Genomic DNA, 19,952 nt, shown 5'->3' with positions numbered 1-19,952 from the left:
TCTTTAACCCCACTTTTCCTACCTATGTGCACCTAGTTCATATTAAATAGGGGCAAAATGGCCCACATAAGTTAGAAAAAAGTCATTAGCAGATATTTAAGGTAAAAACGTTTTTGTTGTTTACAACAGAAAATTATTTTTTCTACCTTCAAAGCGGTTTTTAATTCCTTTGAATGATTTTAGTGTACACTTTCTGTCAGTGAGTTTGAGAACTACATTTTGGTTAAAGAGCAACCTTTCATGCATCCATCTGCCATGATGCATATGGTGTCATTCCTTAATTAAGTTAACCCCCCTTTTACTGTTTGTTTGATGGTCTATAGATGCTGCAGTAACCCTGCAGAACATGTTTTTATTTTATTGTTTATACTTTAACACGCTGGTTTTTGTGTCATGCTTTTTATCTGAGACGCGACTGACCACCTCTGATACTGAAATAAAATCTGTGCTGCTTTTATTGTTATATTGTTTGCCAGTGAAGCCATCGCTGCTTTGATCTGAAAGGTCTGTGTCACAAAGCACGAGATAAGGCGAATACTCTAAGAGTTTTTTTTTATTTTGTACTTCTTATGGAGCAGCGAGTGTTAATTTTGTTATCAGTTCCCTGTCTTATTACATCTACCATTAAATAATACCCTCCTGTACTCGTGGACCAGGAGGCTTAGTGCCTATAAAATCCTCTGTCTTCATAACTGTGCGATGGATGGCTCTCCTTGGCTGACCTCTCTTCTCCTCGCCCTTCCCTCAGATGACATGGCGTCCTCAGTACCGCAGCTCCAAGTTCCGCCACGTGTTTGGTAAGGCCGCCACCAAGGAGAACTGCTATGATGGCGTGCCAATCACACGCAGTGTGCAGGACAACAGCTTCTGTGCGATCAACCCACGTTTCCTGGCTGTCATCACTGAGTGTGCTGGAGGAGGGGCCTTCTTGGTCCTGTCTGTCCATCATGTGAGTATCTGTACCTCGCATCAGGTTCACAGGCATGAGCCATGACATGAGGCTTTTTTTAAAAGCAGTATGTCAGCATTTACCTCATAATGCAGAGAAGACATAAGAATAAGGTGCCATTTTTCCCACTTGTGTTGTTCCAGTCAGAGAAAAGACCTAAACTGAGCACCTCTGACTCCTCAAAGTTAGGAATGACTCAAATACTGTGTGTCTGCTTTATTTCTAAGTGGCAGCTGTTGTCCCAATGAAACAACATCTCAGCAAATCTGAGGTTTTTTTTGGCTGGGTTATAGATGAAGTCCATATATTAAACAAAAAACGGTGAGCAAAAAGTTGTGACATTATGGAAGAGATTTTAGGTGTACAGGTAGTTGGCCTGCAGAAATGCTGTCTCTTAACTTGTCACATTTCTCAGAAGATAAAGAGAAAAAGTACACTTTAATGTGGTCCTTAAAAATTGCTTCTTTTGACTAGCAATGGCATAGACAGCTTCATCTCTTACGGTTGATAAATTGAAGGCAAAAGCAAACAAACATGATCTCAGTTATTAGAATAAAGAAAACACTGGATTAACTGTATGAACATTAGTTGTTTCCTTAGCATCATGTCACATTGCTGTTAATATCTAAGGCCTCAGACATGCAGATCTACAGACAGGTCAGGGCCCTCCTGGCAAGCAACAAATGCTAGGGAAAAATGTGTATTCCCCAATTGGTTTGCAAGTGGGGATCACTTGCAATCACTGGGTGAGATCAGTCACAAAGAGGGTACTTTACATGGTCTCCATTTCCTGTTTGTGTTACATTTTCACAGTTTCACTACCGCTTGGTGAGTAGTTGAAGAGTGTTTGCAGACAAGTCTGCGTCTTCTATGCAAACTACAGGCGACTGTGGGAATACGCTAGTAACTAAAGGAATTTGTGCAGCACTTTCTTTGTGACCAATGCCACCTAGCAACAGCACGTGACCTTCAGCAACCACTCAGCAGCCAGTTGAGGAAAGCACAGTTCTTTTTTTAGCGACCAGTGGTTGCTAGGAGATCGCCGGCATGCGTGATTGAGGCCTTATCAAACAAATTAGGATTTCCACACAAACAAAATCAAACAATTTTTCCATCGCTTTCTTTTTCTTCATTTTTTTAGGCTGGTATTAAAAAGGTTTCCAAGATGTCTGCATTTTTTTAAATCAATTTCTTCAACCTTTAACTTGTTTCCCAAGAGAGCACAAGGGTTGCAATATCCAAATTTATTGAAAAAACTGTTCTGAGAGCACTGTAGACTGTAGGGATATTCAAAATGGATTCGCGTGATTGTTCCTTTTCTGGTTTCACAGATATATTCATCAACAAAATGGCCCTTCTGAACTTTCACCACACTAGAACTTTCGCACATGTTTGAGCAAAGGTCAGCCAAAAAGTTCTGGCTTCTCAACATTTTTCTTCTAACCTCAGATAAAGTGAACGTTTTGGAGGGCAGAATTTTCTCTGCTAATTGTTCACCATCTCTTTCTTCTTTTTTGTTCTCCCTGCACAGATATACACACCTGGGTCTGATTATAAATAGCTCAGCATTAACACAGCCTGAAGAATCTCTAAATAAAGTACAACCCTGGCTGCTCATGTGCTACAACCTAAATATCGATCATTAGTCCGTCTCATTCCCCCTTCACTCTTTCACACATGATTTATGAGTGTTATGACATCTGCTGCTGATGTCAGCCACAACAGCAGAACAAATAAAAGTCGGCCCTCACGTTCTAAACAGATCCTCTGTCTCTCTGTACATCTCCAGTCCAGAGGGATTCATCAAGCTCCACACCTCTCTTTACTTTGCCTCTCTGTTTGAGTTATCACTATCCTCCTGGCATGGGTAAGAGTTGCATAGGAGCTTAGGAATGACATCACTCACGTTCTGACCCCTCTCTTCCCCTCCGTTTCACTATTCAAAGGATGTGAAATTTCAGCACTCCCTCCCCTCAATCGCCTCCACATCCCACCTCTGCCTGTTACAGATGCGCTGTTGTTCTGTGAAGAAAGTAGTTAATGCATATAAAAACAGGAGCAGATGTAATACTTTTTTGCGTGCATGCGTTGGGTTTGCTGGAAGTTTAAATAATGGTTACGTCATTTTCTTGTTTCAAACACACCTTACGCACCTACAGGCTAGATTATTGAGCAGGAATATCAGTTTAAAGGAGCTTCGGCTTATACGAATAGAACAATTAGCCGGCTTGTTGAGGCGGAAAATCTTCCGCGTTGTACGAGTATCATTGGGTGTGTGTGTCTGTTAAAAACAGTTAGTGTAATTCCACCTTCAGTCTGAGTAGTTAGTTGTCATGTTGTCATGTAGAGTTGGCTTTTTTCTTGAATGAAAATACCCACCCTAACCTGCACATGTCAGCACGTTGTGTTTAGATACATGGAACCTTCACTTACCTTTGGTGGTTCCAGAGGCAGCTCTGTGGAGTTGGATAAACGTCCTCAAGGGATGTCACTCGAGTGTGGTTGTAGCCACAAGATACAAGTCTCAAAGTTAAGGGAAAAAGAAAAATCTGGTGTGGAGTTGCTACATTACAGATTATTTAGCTGCATAATGCAGCAGCATCTCAGACTGAAATGTTTCTTTTTTCTTTCTTTTTTTTTTAAATTGTCCATTATGAGTCTGTTTATGATGAGCTGTGACTAAATAGATGGAATACTTATAAGCACCAAATTCACTCAGTGCGTAAGAAGATGTTTATACAGGCAGACCTGCAGATATTAACGCCAACTCTGCAGTTTCACTCAGATTAGAGTCTATTAAAGTCTACGTCTTTTAGTGCCTGTTTGGGCTTTTGTTGTTCGTGTTTTGTTCTCATTTCTCATCAGTTTTAGGTTTTAACATAGCTGACTGCCTATTTAGCATCACTTAGCAGCTAAATCCCGATATTTTCCCAGATGAGTTGGTAGAGAAACCCCCCCCCCCCCCCCCCAAACAAAAACAGTTGAATTCACTGGCTGATGACAAATGCAACTCCAGGTGAATGCTAATGTTATTCTATCATACATTCACTCAGTATTATTTAACGTCGATAGGTTATGTCGCCGCCCACAATTGGCCAAAAGAAAAAGTTCAGCTGTTAGAAGTATATAGAGGCAGCCTGAGCTCCCCAAACTCTGTAACAAGGCTGCACAGAAGTCAAGGAAACTGCTTTTTATGTGGGCAGCTCGACTTCTTGGATTGAGCTACAAAAAAACTCTGAAATTACAGACACCAGTTCTGTGATTTTACGAACATAACCTTCAAGGGCACTTCAGGGGACTGCTGGCACAGTTTGTTTTGATGTACAGTATAGTGCAAAATTATTATTTTGCATGTTTTTAAATAGGCTGCCTTTTTGTTTTTCGTCTCTTTCCTTCCCCTATATGTTGGTTCTGTGAAGCTCGGGTTATGGTCACTACATGCCAGTTACTGTAGATAAAGGATAAAGCTTGATTTAGACTTCTGTGGGAAATCTACATCCTAACTTAACCGGGAACTCCTCTTAACCCTACACTGCGACTTTCCATGCCATTCAAGTCACTGTGGGCTGCGTCAACCCGACCTATATTATTTCTCAGGAGGTGCACATCAGGTTATGTGTGTGTGTGTTTAAATCTTTTTCTTGTTCTATATTTATTTGAACTAAATGAAACATTTGTAGTTAAGCAAGTCCACTAATACCAAAGAAGGATATTAGGAAGAAAAATGGAGTAAAATGCAATAATATGTTTGTCTTGAGCAAATATTTAATTCGGTTCAGTTTTATTTATATACCACCAAATCACAACAAGAATCGCTTTAAGATGCTGTATATTATAAAGTAAAGAACCTACAAAAGTAGAAAGGAAACCCCAACTATCAGACATCTCCCTATGAGCAAGCAGTTGGTGACCGTGGGAAGGAAAAACTCCCCTTTAACAGGAAGAAACCTCCAGCAGAACCTGGCTCAGGGAGTTACAGCCATCTGTCATGAGCAGTTGGGGGTGTGGAGAGGAAGATGGGACAAAAGACACGCAGAGAGACAGAGATTAATGATAACTAATGATTAAATGCAAAGTGGTGTATAAACAACTAAGGGTGAAAAAAAGGTGAGTGAACAAGGGACACACAGGGCATCATGGGAGGCCTCAGCAGCCTAGGTCTATTTTAGCATAACTAAAGTTCAAGGTCACCTGAATCAGCCCTAACTGTAAGCTTTAAAAGTAGAGAGGGTGTCCGTCCGTCTGTGAGATAAGATGGGGCCCAATTATTCAAGACACGATATGTGAGGAGAAGGATTTCTCCTTCCACAGTGTAGCGAGCAGCTGATTAGTGGTTTCACTTTTGTTTCCAAGAGGAAAAATATTGTGATTTTTCCTAATGTCCATGTTTTGTGTTTTAAATTTTGCCAGACGGGTAAAGTGGACCCTCAGCAACCTCGAGTGTCGGGCCACAGGGGCAACGTGTTAGACATCAAATGGAATCCCTTCAACGACTGCTGCATCGCCTCCTGCTCCGAGGATGCCACGGTTTGTACACCGGAACGCACACAGAGTCCATTTTCAGTGCGGTTTACTGACGTGTTGTCATTTTCATGGGATTTGAGCATGTTGCAGCAGGGAGATCATTTTATAGCCTTCAGAAAGGAGCTAGAAGTCATTCCTCACATTCCTCAGCTCTGACCTGGCAGATGCTCAGAACAAATCACTGTAGAGAGAGAGGAAAAAACCCAGTTTCAGGCTATTTCTTTTAAATGTCTTTCTCTGTTGGCTGTTCTTTGTGGATTGAGAGAGAGATGGTTTGTTTCTGGCATGGATCTTCGTCAACTTGGTCCTCTTTGTGTGTGTTTGTAGGTTAAAGTGTGGGAAATCCCTCCTCACGGTGTGTATAAAACCATTACAGTACCATGGAAGGAGCTCCAGGGTCACAGTCGCAGAGTGGGCCTCATCGAGTGGCACCCAACTGCTAACAACATCCTCTTCAGTACTGCCTATGACTACCAGGTAACGCAGTCTCACACACACACACACACCACCTCTTACACAAGCCTGGAATCATTTATAGCTAAAAAGACAATAAGATAACAAGGCACGAACTCCGAAAGCACTGTGACCTAAACTGAGAGCACTTATCTGTCACAGTGCAGCCCTGCAGTTCACACTGAACTGACCTGTAAAGATTTCAGATATTACATTACACAGCATCACGAGCACTTTGTTTGTTAGCCTAAGTATTCAGATCGTTTTGGGCCGTAGGTGCGATGTCTTAACTCCAGAGATACGTGCTCCAGTTACTGCCTGTATTTGCACACATGCTGGCCTCCCATGTTTAAACAATTCTGCCTCTTTTCATCCACACAGCTGAGTGCAATAGCACAAATTCCTTTGAGATAAGCAAAGTATGCACTGTTATGGTCATTCGCACAACCATTATGTACCACTCTCTGTAATTACTCGGCCCTCTGAGCGGCTTAATCGTATGTCGGTGATATCAGTGCATCGTTGTTTTTTGATACAAAGCGGTTTACTTGTAGCACACCACCAGTTACTTTTCACCCTTTAATGTGTCTGACTTCTTGGCCACCTGCGTTGATCTCTGTGTGTTTCTCCGCCTCCAGATAATGATCTGGAACCTGGACTGTCCAGAGCCGGTGATAAAGAACCCCGTGCGGACCATCAGTCACCACCCAGATGTGGTCTTGTCCATGTCTTTCAATACAGATGGAAGTCTTCTTGCTACCGCCTGCAAGGACAGGAAAGTCCGCCTGATGGAGTCACGCTCTGGAACGCTGCTGCGGGTACTGCTGTGTGCACGGGTGCACTTCTCTTATTTTCCCCTTTTTGTAATGGGGGAAAAACAGCAAGTGACCTGAATTTAAACACTTTGATTTTAGGTGGAAGACTCAGACTTAAGTTTAATTACCTCAGTCAGAAGCTGCAAATGGTATCGTTAACAGTAGGAAGTTCAGACTAGCGTAAAGTCCATGTGACAATCGATCTAAATTGGCTCTCATTTGTAAAAGAAAATTATTGAACTGTAAGCCTGCGTTTGGTCCACAGCAGCATCACAGCAAATATTACATAAGTGGGAGTTCCCTGCTTGTTACTGCCCCCTCTGCTCCCTGCGTGGGCACCCAGGCACTCATCCAGCACCACACGGCCAGAATTGATACCTCTGGCCTGGCCTGGATAACAGAGTAGCCCCACAACCCACAGGGTCACCAGCTAGTGATTCACACACTGTTCATCAGTCTTTTCTTGCTTCCTTTGCCCAGTCAGGGAACTCCTACACATATTACATCCCAGTGGTTTAACACAAACCTCTTTATATGACTTATAAGTGGCATAAATGTTCATCAGGGTTTATTGATTAATGCTGCACGTCATGTGTACTGTGTCACGTTTGCAGGAAAGCAACTGCAAGACGCACAGAGCCAGTAAAGTGCTGATCCTGGGAAACACCAAGATGCTTCTCACGTCGGGAACATCGCGCTACAACGATCGGCAGATAGCACTGTGGGATCAGGTGAGAGACGTTACAGAGCACTGCAGCAAGACGTTTGCAACAAAATATCGCAATTATACAAAGCAAATGGTTGAGAAAAAAGAGAAATGTTCATAGTAAAAATGGCATTTTTGAGATCTCACACACGTGTTTATTTACATTGAACACATGATTACTAATAGAATATTAATTGAAATAGCTAATTGATGAATAAAAGCATTAATGTCAGCAAATGTCTGGTGGGAGTGTTTGTTTTTTGTTTGTTTTTTTGTCAGTCGACACTCCTCACAGCGATTACTTGTTAAACTTTCTGTAGATATTTCTGATCAAATCAAGAGCATTCTGACGAGGATTTGCAAAGACAGGACAGACTCTGGATAATAAATATGGCAGCACAAGCATTCGTGTAAACAATTGTAATTGTGAGCTCAGCGCTTACCTGCTGGTCTGGATGCTGGAATAATGAGAGCACCCTGTTCCTTGGGGGCGGTCTTGGCTAAAAATAGTCAGGCTGGTGTGAATAATTTGTACTAAGTTTAATATATTGAACACTTATATCCAGGGAATTTAGCAGGACTGCAGGAGGAGGAGAAATCGGGAAATTGGCAACAACAGAAGGGCCACAAATAAGTGAAATCTAAGCTTACAGAGTATTAATAGTAACACGAGTGAAGTAATGGTCAGCATATTACGTCACCATTGGAGAGGTCATGACCTTAGGCAGCTTCATTTCCTGGCCTACATCATTTAAACGCCTGAGCTTTGAGATAAAGTTTTCTTACCTGTGAAATTATCTGATCTGCAGCCAGGTTCATGTTCTGACCTTTTTTGCACAAGGAAACATTTTTTGTAGCGTTTTTTCTGACAACATCTGAGGATATCTTTTTCTTGTAAAGTCAGAGTTGTTGTGTTAATGATATCTCAGAATACTTCCTTCACTACCAAACACCTCTCGAGCCTGTCACAAGTGCAACTCTGCCACCTAGTGGATGAAATGCACCAGTTCAGCAAACACATTTACCTGAGCAGCTCACTGATTCCCGTGTTCAAGTGGAAGTTATTTGTTTGATTATGTCATCACCCAGTCTGATCACACCTAGTAGTCTAGTAGTAGTAATAGTTGGTGTGCCAGGCCGGCGTGTTGTGATGATTTAGAGCGTATCGTGGGTGGAGGATTAAGGCAAAGCTCGGATTAGGGATTGAGAGCTCAGTGTTTTTAATTCGCCGCTGCAGAGTGCTTCTTATGGAGCATTGGATTTCAATCAGTGTTTTGATATTTTCTGTATGTTGTTTACATCAGCGCCGCTTAGGTCTTGTGTTTTAACACGTTTTTGATTCTCGTGTATGTTTGTAGGATGATCTGTCCACGCCTTTGTTGGAAGACAACCTGGACGGTTCGTCGGGGGTCATTTTTCCTTTCTACGACCCCGACACACACATGCTCTACCTTGCTGGGAAGGTGGGACTCTGAAACATGTTAAAAAAAAACCCAAACAAATCATAACAATCATATTAAAAGCTTCACACAGAAAATATTCTTTATTAATGTTACAGAGACTTCGCTTTTTGTCTTTTTAGGGTGATGGAAATATCAGGTACTATGAGATCAGCACAGAAAAACCATACATTCACTTCTTAACAGAGTACCGCTCACAACTACCTCAGAAAGGACTGGGTAAGGAACACGCGCACATAAACACGCGCTCAATTTTAAACTTTATTAATGTCACCGACACATTATTTCCTAAAGTGAGTGTTAATAAAAGACGTGACAGTTGAACCCTGTTTGGAAACTCCGCCTACTGTGATGACACTGTGCACCTTTAAGCAAATTTGCTGTGCAAATAAGCCTCCAATATTTGCATAGCCAAAACAGCTGATCGAAGGGGTTGTGGCTCAGGTCAGGTGTACAGGCAGCAAAAAAGTCACGTGCACTTGTTAGATTTGTTATTTCACCTGCTTGTTGTGGTTAAAATGTATATTATAAATTCCCAAAGCACTTAGTGAAGTGGCTCTGCTTTATAAAGTTACTCTGATACAGGTTAACCTTTAACTGCCTGCTGCTCTGCCTGCAGGTGAATTTCCTGGTGACGAAGGAAAGTGTGTGTTTTTTTTTTTTTTTTAAATAAGATTTGAGTCCCCGTTGTTATGATTTATCTAAAAAGAACATAAGAAAGGATAAACCTACTTCCATTGTATATTAGTGTGACAGTTCTCTAAAGTCTAGACTCCTTTTATAAATACAGTACGTCTTACCTTGACTAATATTGATGCTGAAAATAGAATGAATACAATCTGTGTGCGTCTGTGTGTTAACCTGCAGGTGTGATGCCGAAGCGAGGCCTCGATGTGAGCTCCTGTGAAGTCTTCAGGTTCTACAAACTGGTGACAATCAAGAGTCTCATCGAGCCTCTTTCTATGATTGTACCCCGCAGGGTAAGTGTTGCACAAAAATGGCAGACGCCACTGCACAAAGAAAAACAAACATCCAAATTGAACACATTTCACAGACCTAATGTTGAATGTGTTTCTGAATCTGCCGTGCACGTGTCTCCAGTCGGAGTCATACCAAGAGGACCTCTATCCAATGACGGCTGGAAACAGGCCTGCTCTGACTGCAGAGGAGTGGCTCGGTGGCATGGACAAAGGTTAGAAGTAAAGAAAGATTGTGCGTGAGATCTGTTTGTGTCCTGTAGCCTCTGAAATTGCATTTATTTGTCACCTTTGATATTCCAGTGCTTCACTTGTATGTGGGTAAATGGAATATCCTTTCAATAGTCTTTTAGCTTGTCTAATGAGTGTTTAAATCCCTGATCAGCATCCTTTGTTTCCTAGGTCCATTGCTAATGTCTTTGAAGCCAGGAAGCCAAATAGCAGAGTCCTTCTCAGACATGAAGGCAGTGGGCAACTCACTGGAAAACTCGCTAGACACACGCAGGTCCCAGGGCAGGCCGTGCATGCTACAGCTCGCTTACATTCAGGACCAACTTGAAGCCAAAGAAAGCAAAGAGGACAGCAGCTGCAAAGAGGACAGCAGCCACACAGTGGATGACAGGATTCAGACACCCGTCACCAACGGAGAAGATGTCACGCTTTGCTCTCCTCCCAGAACAGAGAATGAGGTGCTGGATGGTTTTGCTTTTTCACACACACACAAAGGCAGACGTAAAAGCAATATGAGCTATATTTAGTTGCATCCTAGTCAGTTATTCTTTACAATGGACTCGAAATATAGAAATGCGTCCTACTTGTTACTTATCCGCTGAAAGTCGAGTACATGTCCCAGGATATTCTTCAGTTAAGGTTGTGTCATTGGAAAAAGATAAACTGTTACAAGTAAACAGATATATACACAAATGAGGAGAAATTCTGAAAGTACGCTAAAGACACTGAGCTGTTTTTAGGTCCTGTGTAGTTACTTTTAGGAAACCTGAAGAAGCCGTGGCACTCAGAAGGTTCAGACTGCTTTAACGTGAGGCCAAAGAGGCAGAACAAACTAAATCCATCATGAGTAACGAGTGGTGGAAAATATTAAGTGCATTTACTTATCACAAGATCACAAGAGGAGGCACAAATCCGTTTGGAGTTTGCATCGGGAAGGGCATCGGATGTGAAATTTAAAAGAAGCTTTTACTGAAGTACCATCTCGAAATACGATGCACTGATAAAATTTAGATTCGGCAGGTTTCTGTTACATCTTTGATTATAAAGACGGGGTAAAAACAGGTGGAAAACTGCACGCCCGCAGCGTTAAAACCCCACTTTACTGTGAATGTGTCACTAGTTATTGTTTTTCTCCACTCGAGGCTTGTTTTACCTTGACGGCAGCAGTTTGCAGTAGAGACGTTTAACTGAACCTGTAGCCTAAAAGTGAGGCAGACGTGTTCCAGTCTCCAGTGGGCACAAGAGCCGTGATTTAACTCCTTATCCCGTGCGTGTGTTTGTCCACAGCTGCGGTTGAAGTTCCACAAGCAGCAGGAGGAAATCAGGCGGCTGAGGGAGCTCCTCAACCAGAGGGACGTACGCATCAAACAGCTGGAGCTGGAGATTAAGAACATCAAGAACTCCCAGAGTCAGAGCTCACTTTAAGACTTTCTCCAATTGCTGAGTCACCCTCACCTCCTCACGGGGGTAGACGCGCACAGGTGTACCAACCTACTTAACCCTGTTTTTAAAACTGCCGCAGTCTTCGTAAGGCCCCGGCTCACCGGTTTTCCTCTAACGAGCCCCACGCGCTCACTGCACAGGGGCCCGTCAAGCCTCGATTTTATGTTGTTTTCTTTTTTTTTTTTTTGGTTATCTTCAGTTTGTCGTTTTGTCGACTCTACACAGGGTGCACATTTCTTTGCTCGTGTACATACTTTTGAAACTCTCTGCACCTTTTGACCATCCCCGCCCCCTTGCCTCATTTCTTTTGTACGCTTCACTATGCAAGCTCATTGAAATTTTTTTGCTTTTTTTTTTTTTTTAAAGTTGACGGATAAAAGGATGTTTGTGCCGCGTCGACCGAATGACGTGGCTGTGCGTGCGTTGCTTGAAAGTTGTCGCGGGGACCAGACATCCCGTGTGATTGTGAGATAACGCTGCGTTTATTTTCTATGCTTGTTGATTGTTTTTTTCTTTTTCATCCAACATTCAAACTACTGTAAGTGAAATGACTGTGTTTAAGTTCAGCAGACAGATGTGGTATGTGTGCATGAATGAGAGCGAAATGAATGAATGACTGTTTCGTGATCCCAGCTGTGTTCTGCCATCTCATTAAGCTGCATTTGTTTTTAATTCTTCTATCATTTCTTTTAATGACTGGAAAGTTGGTGGAAATGATCCGTTTTGCTGCGGTTAACGTGTAAGCCAATTCAGTAACTGATGCCATGTAGCAGTTTGGATCTTGACTTTTATATTTATTTTAAAATACGGACAGAGAAAATGCCATTTAATCAAATACTTGAACTTGCTGTTGTAATTTTGGCAAATACAGCATGCAAAATGATTTTAAAAAAGGACAAAACCCTGTTTGCTTTTTCCTACTGGTCTCTGATCATACTTCATTTACCTGATAAGTTTTAGGGCAAAATGGTATCTACTGTTGAAAAGGACAGAAAAATGTACCTCACAGCTCTGATAAAGCTGTAATAACATTAATATGACAACAGTCAGATATTTTAACCAGATCATTTATCCTCTTCTTTTCTCTGGGTATATTAAATCAACAAGCAGGACTCTTTTATTGCAAAATTCAATTCTGACTCAATTGAATTTTTAAAGATAATTCGTAACAGCAGTCATCTCAAGACTTTATTTTTCTATATTTTTTTAGTGTAAAGACTCTACAGAGGGAAAACCCCAGGCATGTTTGCCTTGTATGAAGTGTCTTGATTTTAGTTTAGAAACCTTATCTGCTTGAAATGTGGAGAACCCATATACACTGAAAAAAACTGAGAAGCTGCAGATGTCTTTATGTGTATGTTTGTAATCTATTGATTTAAATGTGAACAAACATGATTCCATCCATGGATGGATGGATGAAACCCAATTCCAGAAAAGCACTGATGCTGTGTAAAATGTTAGTAAGAACAGAATGCAATGATTTGTAGATCTCAGACTTTGAGAAAATCAAATGGTCATTTTGAATTTGATGGCAGCAGCATGGCTCATAAAGTTGGGAAATGGTCCTGTTTACTACTGTGTAGCATCCCTGATTCTTTTAACAGCAGCCTGTAAACATCTGGGAACTGACGAGACCAGCTGCTGGAGTTTTGTGCGACTGAAGGTCCGATCGAGGCTTCCAGCTGCTCAACACTCCTGGATCTGCTGTGTTGTTTTTGTTTCATGATGAGACACTTACTGGTCAAAGGTCTGGACTGCAGACATGCTTTTGTTATAAATGGAATGTGCAATTTTGCATTTTCATGTTGAAGTATACGAGGGATTAGCTGAAAGAAAAGCCTCATCTTGAGGAGAGCACATGTTAATCTAGAACCTGAATATACCTTTCAACATTGATGTTCACATTTAAATACATATAGCTTTTCTGCATGGTAGAGCTTTAACCTGCATTTATGGATGGAAATCACTGTAAGTGTTCCTGAGCTTATCTGTTTTTAATGCAGTGCTGTCTGAATATTGACTTTTGGCCTTGCGCACAGAGATTTCTCCAGATTCGTGCAATCGCTGTCGATGACGAGATCTTCAAAGTCTTCCTCTTTTTGCGCCCAGCCACGTCACTCACCTGTTGCCAATTAACCTGATTAGCTGCAGTCTTCCTCCAGCTGGTGCTTTTTAGCTTTCTTCCTTTTGTTGCTCTCCTTTTGAGACATGTTGCTGCCATTAAATACAGAATGGCCCTAATTTTTTTTTCTCCATAAAATGGTTATTAGATTTATAAATCATTACATTCTGTCTTTACTTTACACAGCATCCCAACTTTTTTGTGTCGTTAAGCACCACTATGTTATAAACATACACGTACAAAAAAGACGCCTGCAGATTCTTTTTTTTTTTCCAGTAAATGTACATTAATGTGTCAGTATCACAGAGTTAAGTTATATGATATAAGAGGTCTGCACATTTCCAGCAGGTGAGGTTTGTAACTAAGCTGTCTAGACTGCAGTGGGCCTAAAGACAAATAGGATGACATTTACCAGTGTTGTGTCACATTCATTTTGTGCTGGGCGAATGTTCAGAGAGTGTTCACTCAGCACAAGATTTCTCTGCTATCCTGCCTCGGAAGCTGGTATAAATAAAATCAGAACAAAAAAGCAAACAAACAAACAAAGAACCCTGTCATCAGCCAAATTATTGTTCTGAGCAACAATTTCACAATCTGTGCGTCCCTAAAGTGGACCTTGAGTGGGGATTGATTTGTGCGCCGCTGTTTACAAGCGTGAATTGTTGAGCTCACTTTGAATATCTACGGAGTTGTGATGACTAAGCAGCCTGCATCTGCTGCTCACGGAGGTTCTTGTTATGGTTTAAAAGTCCACAGCAGTCCAAGACTGTTTATCAAAACTAACCATGTTTTAATGTTTAAAAAAGTAAAATGCCTTATCATTTTAGAATAGGTATAAAATACCAGTACACTGTTTCAGCTAAAAACAAAAAAACACTTCTGAAACGAAAATGAGGGAAAAAAAGAAAAGGGAAAATAGACAACATGGTCCACATCCGATTTACGCACTCTGTAATTTATTTTCTATCTATTTTTAAAACCAGCAGGCTTGTGACTGCACAGTGTGCCTATACTGTTTTAGCTGAACAGCTGATAAAAATCTAAACTGTAGAAGTGTTTTTTTGTTTGGTTTTTTTCCCCATCAGGAAATTTCTGAGTGGTTCTCATGGCTTCTGCCACCACCATGGTACATCAGACCAGAACATTTGTTTTCAGATTTCAGGCAGCTGGTTTTAACTCGTATTTTTCCCAGCTAATTAAAGAGATACATTCCTAAATAATAATAATAATAATTAAAAAAAAACCCTGACGGACACATAGATGTAGATGCCACTTGCAGATATTAGCACAGCAGCAAAGCGTGTTAGTTTGCTTTGAGAAGCTGGTTTGAGTGGTTTGTGGGATTAGAAAAACACTATAAATGCCAGTCTAAAGGTAAATACTAAGATAAATGGTCAGATGTAGCACCAGTGATCACACATGCCTGTACTGACACACTCACAGGCACAAGCACAACAGTGATCTTCTAGATGTGGCACGTTTCAGGTGCAGCATAGAAACCACACACACACGTACACACATACAGATCAATGCAATTGTAATGCGTGCGCGACCCCTTTGACCTTTGGCCGGACAGTTCTAGCAAAGCTGCATCTCATGCTGACTTTTGTCCAGTAGCAGCAATGCCTGACCAATGTTTAACTTCCACTAGAGGACCAGTCTCAACACATTCCCATCGTTCAGTGGCTGAGTTGCGATGTCGTCTGAATAAATTCTCAGCCTGAAATGCTGAATATCACCAGTTAAATAGCAACAGCAGCTGGCATTTTGAGTCAGCCTGTTTCTTTCAGCAAACTGCCTGCCTACTGCTGAATCTGGTGGACCCTTTCATTAACACAACAGGCTCTTCCAGTACTTGGATACAAATATTGCAAATTTATTCTTTTTAGGTTAATGTAATTGCAGTTGAAAATGTTTTTTCTTCCCTGATAAAATACCTCTAAAGTTGTCCTTTTTCTTATTGTCTAGTCAAAGCATGTTCATTTAATTTGTATAGCATATTTACAACAAATGCAACTGACCTAAAGTGCTTTCTGGGCAAATGCATTTACATTCAAGAGCTCCAAAAACCCAGTTTTAAAACACTAAACTCACATAGACAGACATAAAAGCAAGTGAAGAGGAGGTAGCTTTAAAAGTGTCCATTGTTGGATGGGTTTTTATAGAGGATGGCTGTTACAGTGCCTGAGGGCAACAGGAAAGACCCACCTTTAGTGTTTAGGCAAAAAGGGGGTTGCAAGCTTTTGGGAGGATGACACTGATAGGGAGGCAAAATACAGAGTTAAAAAATCTGTAATATACTGTTGAGCTAAACGAACTAAAAAAAAAAAGGTAGGTTAAAGACCCTACAATAACACAGAGGAACACCCCAACAATCAGGTGATCCCTGGATGAACAAGCACCTGGTAAACAGTGTGAAGGAAAAACTCAATTTTAGCAGGAAACCTCTGGCAGAACCAGGCGAGGGGAGGGAGACAGGACAGAAGACGCAGTTGAAGAGAGACAGAGATTAATAATAACTAATGATTAAATGCAATTGCACCAGATTTTTAAACAACTGTTTGGACATATGTGGATAAAGGACCAAGTGCCTTAGTTGGGATGTTAATAGAGCTTCGCCAGCTGTGGTATCATTTAGTCTAAGGAAATGTTTCGCCGTTCAGGATTTCAATCATCCAGACTATCAAAGAAGCTCTTTATGTGTTTCATCCACATAAGAGCGGTAGTGAATATATTAAGATGTATAATAAAAGCAGAAGAGGACCTAAAATGTAATGTTGCATTTACTGGAACCTGGTAATCCATCATATATATATATATATATATATATATATATATATATACACACACTGTGGTGGATACTCCTAATAAACAACCAAAGGATCCATTATTGAGATCAGTGCATGTCCATGTGATCCCTGCGAGCCAAAAGATCTGTAAATGCTAAGTTTGAATTTATTTCTACTCTTTGATCTGCAAGATGTCCTTAACATGATGATCTCAGGGACACAGCAACTCCACCCGTCTGCTGTTCAAAGCCTTTTGGTTTTGAGGGGCAGCCAGAAGAAAGTTGGCTTGAGGGGAGGGAAGGAACTGCACCAAAGCTGAGTATAACAATTATTTAGAACTGTGAATTATGCAAAGCTACTGTAGTAAAGTCCAAAACTGAAAATGGGGAGGTAGAAAAGAACACAATAGGCCTCATTCAAGGCAAACTCAAGTGGTTATATTGTTATGGTTGTTAAATTACCAATTAGATATTGGATTAGATACTTACCAGGACTTTAAGTACATCATTCCAACTGTATATTAACACCAATATCTAATTGGTTAATCACATAGACAAGTTCAAACAGAATCAGAATGAGGTCATTTAAGTAATGCTGAACATGTCATTGTTGTTGGTGCCAGACGTGCTGGGCTGAGTATTTCAGAAACTGGCGATCTGCTGGGATTTTCCCCAAAAACCATCTCTAAGTTTTACAGAGATTGGTCTGAAAAGGAGAAAATACCCAGTGAGCAGTAGTCCTCTGGGAGAAAATGCCTTGTTAATGGCAGAGATCAGAAGAGAACTCAAACTCAAATAATCACTTCATGTTACGTTATAACCAAAATCTGCAGAAGAGCACCTATCTGGTCTACAGCAGCAGAAGACCACACCAGGTGCCATCAGAGAATGGGAAACTTAGGCTACAGTTCACACAGGCTCATCTAAATTTGACCACAGAAGTTTGGAAAACGTTGCCTGGTTTGATGAGCCTCAATTTCTGCTGCAACATTTGGATGGTAGGGTCAGAATTTGGTATAAACACAATATAAACAAAGCACAGCTCTATCTTACCTTTGTAGTCTATTGGCAGTAAGTGCTGCTGGTAGTGTGCAGTGGTGTGCGGGATATGTTCTTGCCAAACTTGGCTCCCTCTTGTGCCAACTGAGCACTAGTTAAAACACCACTACTGACCATATCCATCCTCATTTATAACTACATAGTACCCGTCATCTGATGGCTCTTCCAGCTCTGAGAGATAACAAGCCTCCAACTATGTAAGGCTGTCATGTAGAAATGAACCAAAATCTGTGAGGAATGTTTCCAGGCTCTTGTTGAGTCTATGCCACAAAGAATTAATGTTTTACATAAGTACTACTTGGTACTAGCAAGGTAAACCCATAAAGTATCTGACAAGTGTACAAATAACTTTTCACACACAGCTGTGTTTATCTTAATCTGTAGAGGTTTACCAAAAAGACAGTAGTGTAGTCGTAGTAGAACAAAAGCCCCACTCCTTACATTTAAAATTTCTCTCCAGCTTCTAATTATAAAACTACTAATCCAATGCTTTAATTGGTGGAGAAATGGCATCTAGTTTAATCTGATTTCATACCGTGTGAAGTCACTGGGCTATCAAAATCGGAAACTCGCTGCCAGCTCTGATACCCTTTGCCTTTGTCTTACCCTCAACGGCTCACTCGCGTAGAATATAATTTCAATATACGCACATCATACATTAGTATGAATAATTAACAATAAGGAGGGAGGGGAAAGGGACTGTTGTTTCTCCATAAGTGTTTTTTCTTGCCATTTCCTCCAAGTTATCATCACATTGTTGTGGTACCGTGATGACTATTATTGCTCTGCTGAAAATTGTGATAGTAAAACTCTGCAGATGATGATCGTTCTGTTGCTCTGTTATGAATGTGGCGTACACTGAGTCCTCAGAGGGGAGAGAAACAACTCGACAAGCTGAAATGAAGCAATATCAATCCCTGCCCGAGACCTCTCGGCATTAAAGCATGCACACTGACAGTCTCTTACATTACACCGGAGCAATAATGTAGCTCACTTGTAGCATTTGCTGTCTGATTTAATAAACTATGTCATTTATTGGTTGTTGCCGATTTGTACCAGCCTCACTGCGTCAGACTTCCACAGATTTTAATGCAGTTATTTTGTATCTTTAAAATGTATTTAGTAAAAATGTTATATGTATTTTTTTTAATTCTTAAATGTTCCAGGGTAATCAAATTATCTCTGACTGTTGACATTCTCTATTAGAGCAGAACATAAGTGAAATATAAAACATGTCAATCAAACATGAACAAAAATGTGAATATTTTTTCTTTTTTTTTGTACAAAAACAGCACCGCTTCCTCGGTTGACTACAAATTACTTGAGAGTCTGAGAGTGCAGCACATGGAAACAAACATTTTCCATCTGTACACGATTGTCTGGGTAGTGTTTTTTTTTAATTTTTTATAAGGGCAGCCTGGAGAAGATCAGCAGCCATAAACTCTTTAAAAGACATTATCGTCTCTCCACAATTCAGTAATGCAGTTTTGTTGTCATTTCTGGGCTTATTATTAAGAATAAAGGTGTTACAGAGCAGTGGGCTCTGTCCTGATGTTGCTTTGCTGTTTCTGTAAAGTGAAAAATGACTGCACTTAGTTACAGAACGAACTATAAACTACAAGCTTGTGAGGGGCAAGAACCTTTTTTTCCTATCTATATTAATACAATACTTAAGCACCCATGTGTGCATTTAAAGGTGCTGCTAAATGCCCCCTCTCAGTATGATTCCAGTGTGAGTGATCTGAGACAAAATTCACAGACCTCATCTGGCAAAGTGCAGCTGAAGCAAATATGATGCTGAATAAGTCAAAATGGGTATTTTCTAAAGTCAGTGTTTTATAACTGAATTTTCTCTATTTCATTTCCCAGTGAGCTGCAGTGCACAGACAGATACACCAAGAGTTAATTTTATGCTGGAAAAGACAAAAAACACAAACCAACTTTGGTCCCCATTTCAATAGTCGAACTCAGATTTCTGAGCCCCCAAAATTAACTTTGGCTGCAAGGCTTTTTTCTGTCCTTATTTTACAGACAACAAATTGTATACATGTATTGTTATACAGTAAGTGTTTCTCCTGTTCGTATTAGCTGTGAAACAGTGCCTTTGTCCTGTGATAAAAAGAAGCCATTGTTCTGTGTAGGAATGTATTCTTAAGTTCAGCCAAAGCCAAAGTGAGGCTTCAGCATTCTGAATTTGCCAGTTGATTTTTTTTCCCCCATGATATTGCTGCATAGCAGATTACATAAAGAAAAAAAAAAAAAGGAAAAACAAAATTAACAGGTGGCATGGCAATTTTTTTTTTAGATTTGGCTTTTAAATCTGCTGCATTTGGCATTTCCTGTTGTGTCTGGGCAAAAGGAATTTTATGTGAAAGACTTTGGGTGCATTTTGTCCACTTACATCACTACTGGTCATTATAATGTT

General features: G+C 40.7%; 1 protein-coding gene and 1 long non-coding RNA gene across 4 annotated transcripts in view; both read left to right on the top strand.

Annotated features, from left to right (window-relative positions):
- Positions 1 to 18,571, top strand: part of coro2aa (coronin 2Aa) — a 49,825-nt gene extending 31,254 nt beyond the window's left edge. For all 3 annotated transcript variants that reach the window (XM_085164220.1, XM_085164222.1, XM_085164219.1), the window contains exons 2-12: positions 749 to 949; positions 5,360 to 5,476; positions 5,801 to 5,950; positions 6,565 to 6,744; positions 7,356 to 7,472; positions 8,806 to 8,910; positions 9,030 to 9,126; positions 9,775 to 9,887; positions 10,009 to 10,099; positions 10,287 to 10,573; positions 11,403 to 18,571. In XM_085164220.1, coding sequence (XP_085020346.1) covers positions 749 to 949; positions 5,360 to 5,476; positions 5,801 to 5,950; positions 6,565 to 6,744; positions 7,356 to 7,472; positions 8,806 to 8,910; positions 9,030 to 9,126; positions 9,775 to 9,887; positions 10,009 to 10,099; positions 10,287 to 10,573; positions 11,403 to 11,540 — 1,596 coding nt within the window. In that variant the 3' untranslated portion in view covers positions 11,541 to 18,571. The remainder of the gene's footprint in view (positions 1 to 748; positions 950 to 5,359; positions 5,477 to 5,800; positions 5,951 to 6,564; positions 6,745 to 7,355; positions 7,473 to 8,805; positions 8,911 to 9,029; positions 9,127 to 9,774; positions 9,888 to 10,008; positions 10,100 to 10,286; positions 10,574 to 11,402) is intronic.
- On the top strand, positions 956 to 3,909 carry LOC146517068 (uncharacterized). Its single transcript, XR_014874749.1, has 2 exons — positions 956 to 1,175; positions 1,221 to 3,909. It is a non-coding gene; the product is annotated as an uncharacterized LOC146517068 (long non-coding RNA).
- Positions 18,572 to 19,952: the final 1,381 nt, after the last annotated feature.

Source organism: Neolamprologus multifasciatus, chromosome 6 (assembly GCF_963576455.1).
Source record: "Neolamprologus multifasciatus chromosome 6, fNeoMul1.2, whole genome shotgun sequence".
Classification (NCBI taxonomy): Eukaryota; Metazoa; Chordata; class Actinopteri; order Cichliformes; family Cichlidae; genus Neolamprologus; species Neolamprologus multifasciatus.
Note: the sequence above shows the minus strand (reverse complement) of the source record. Positions and strands in the feature narration are given on the sequence as shown.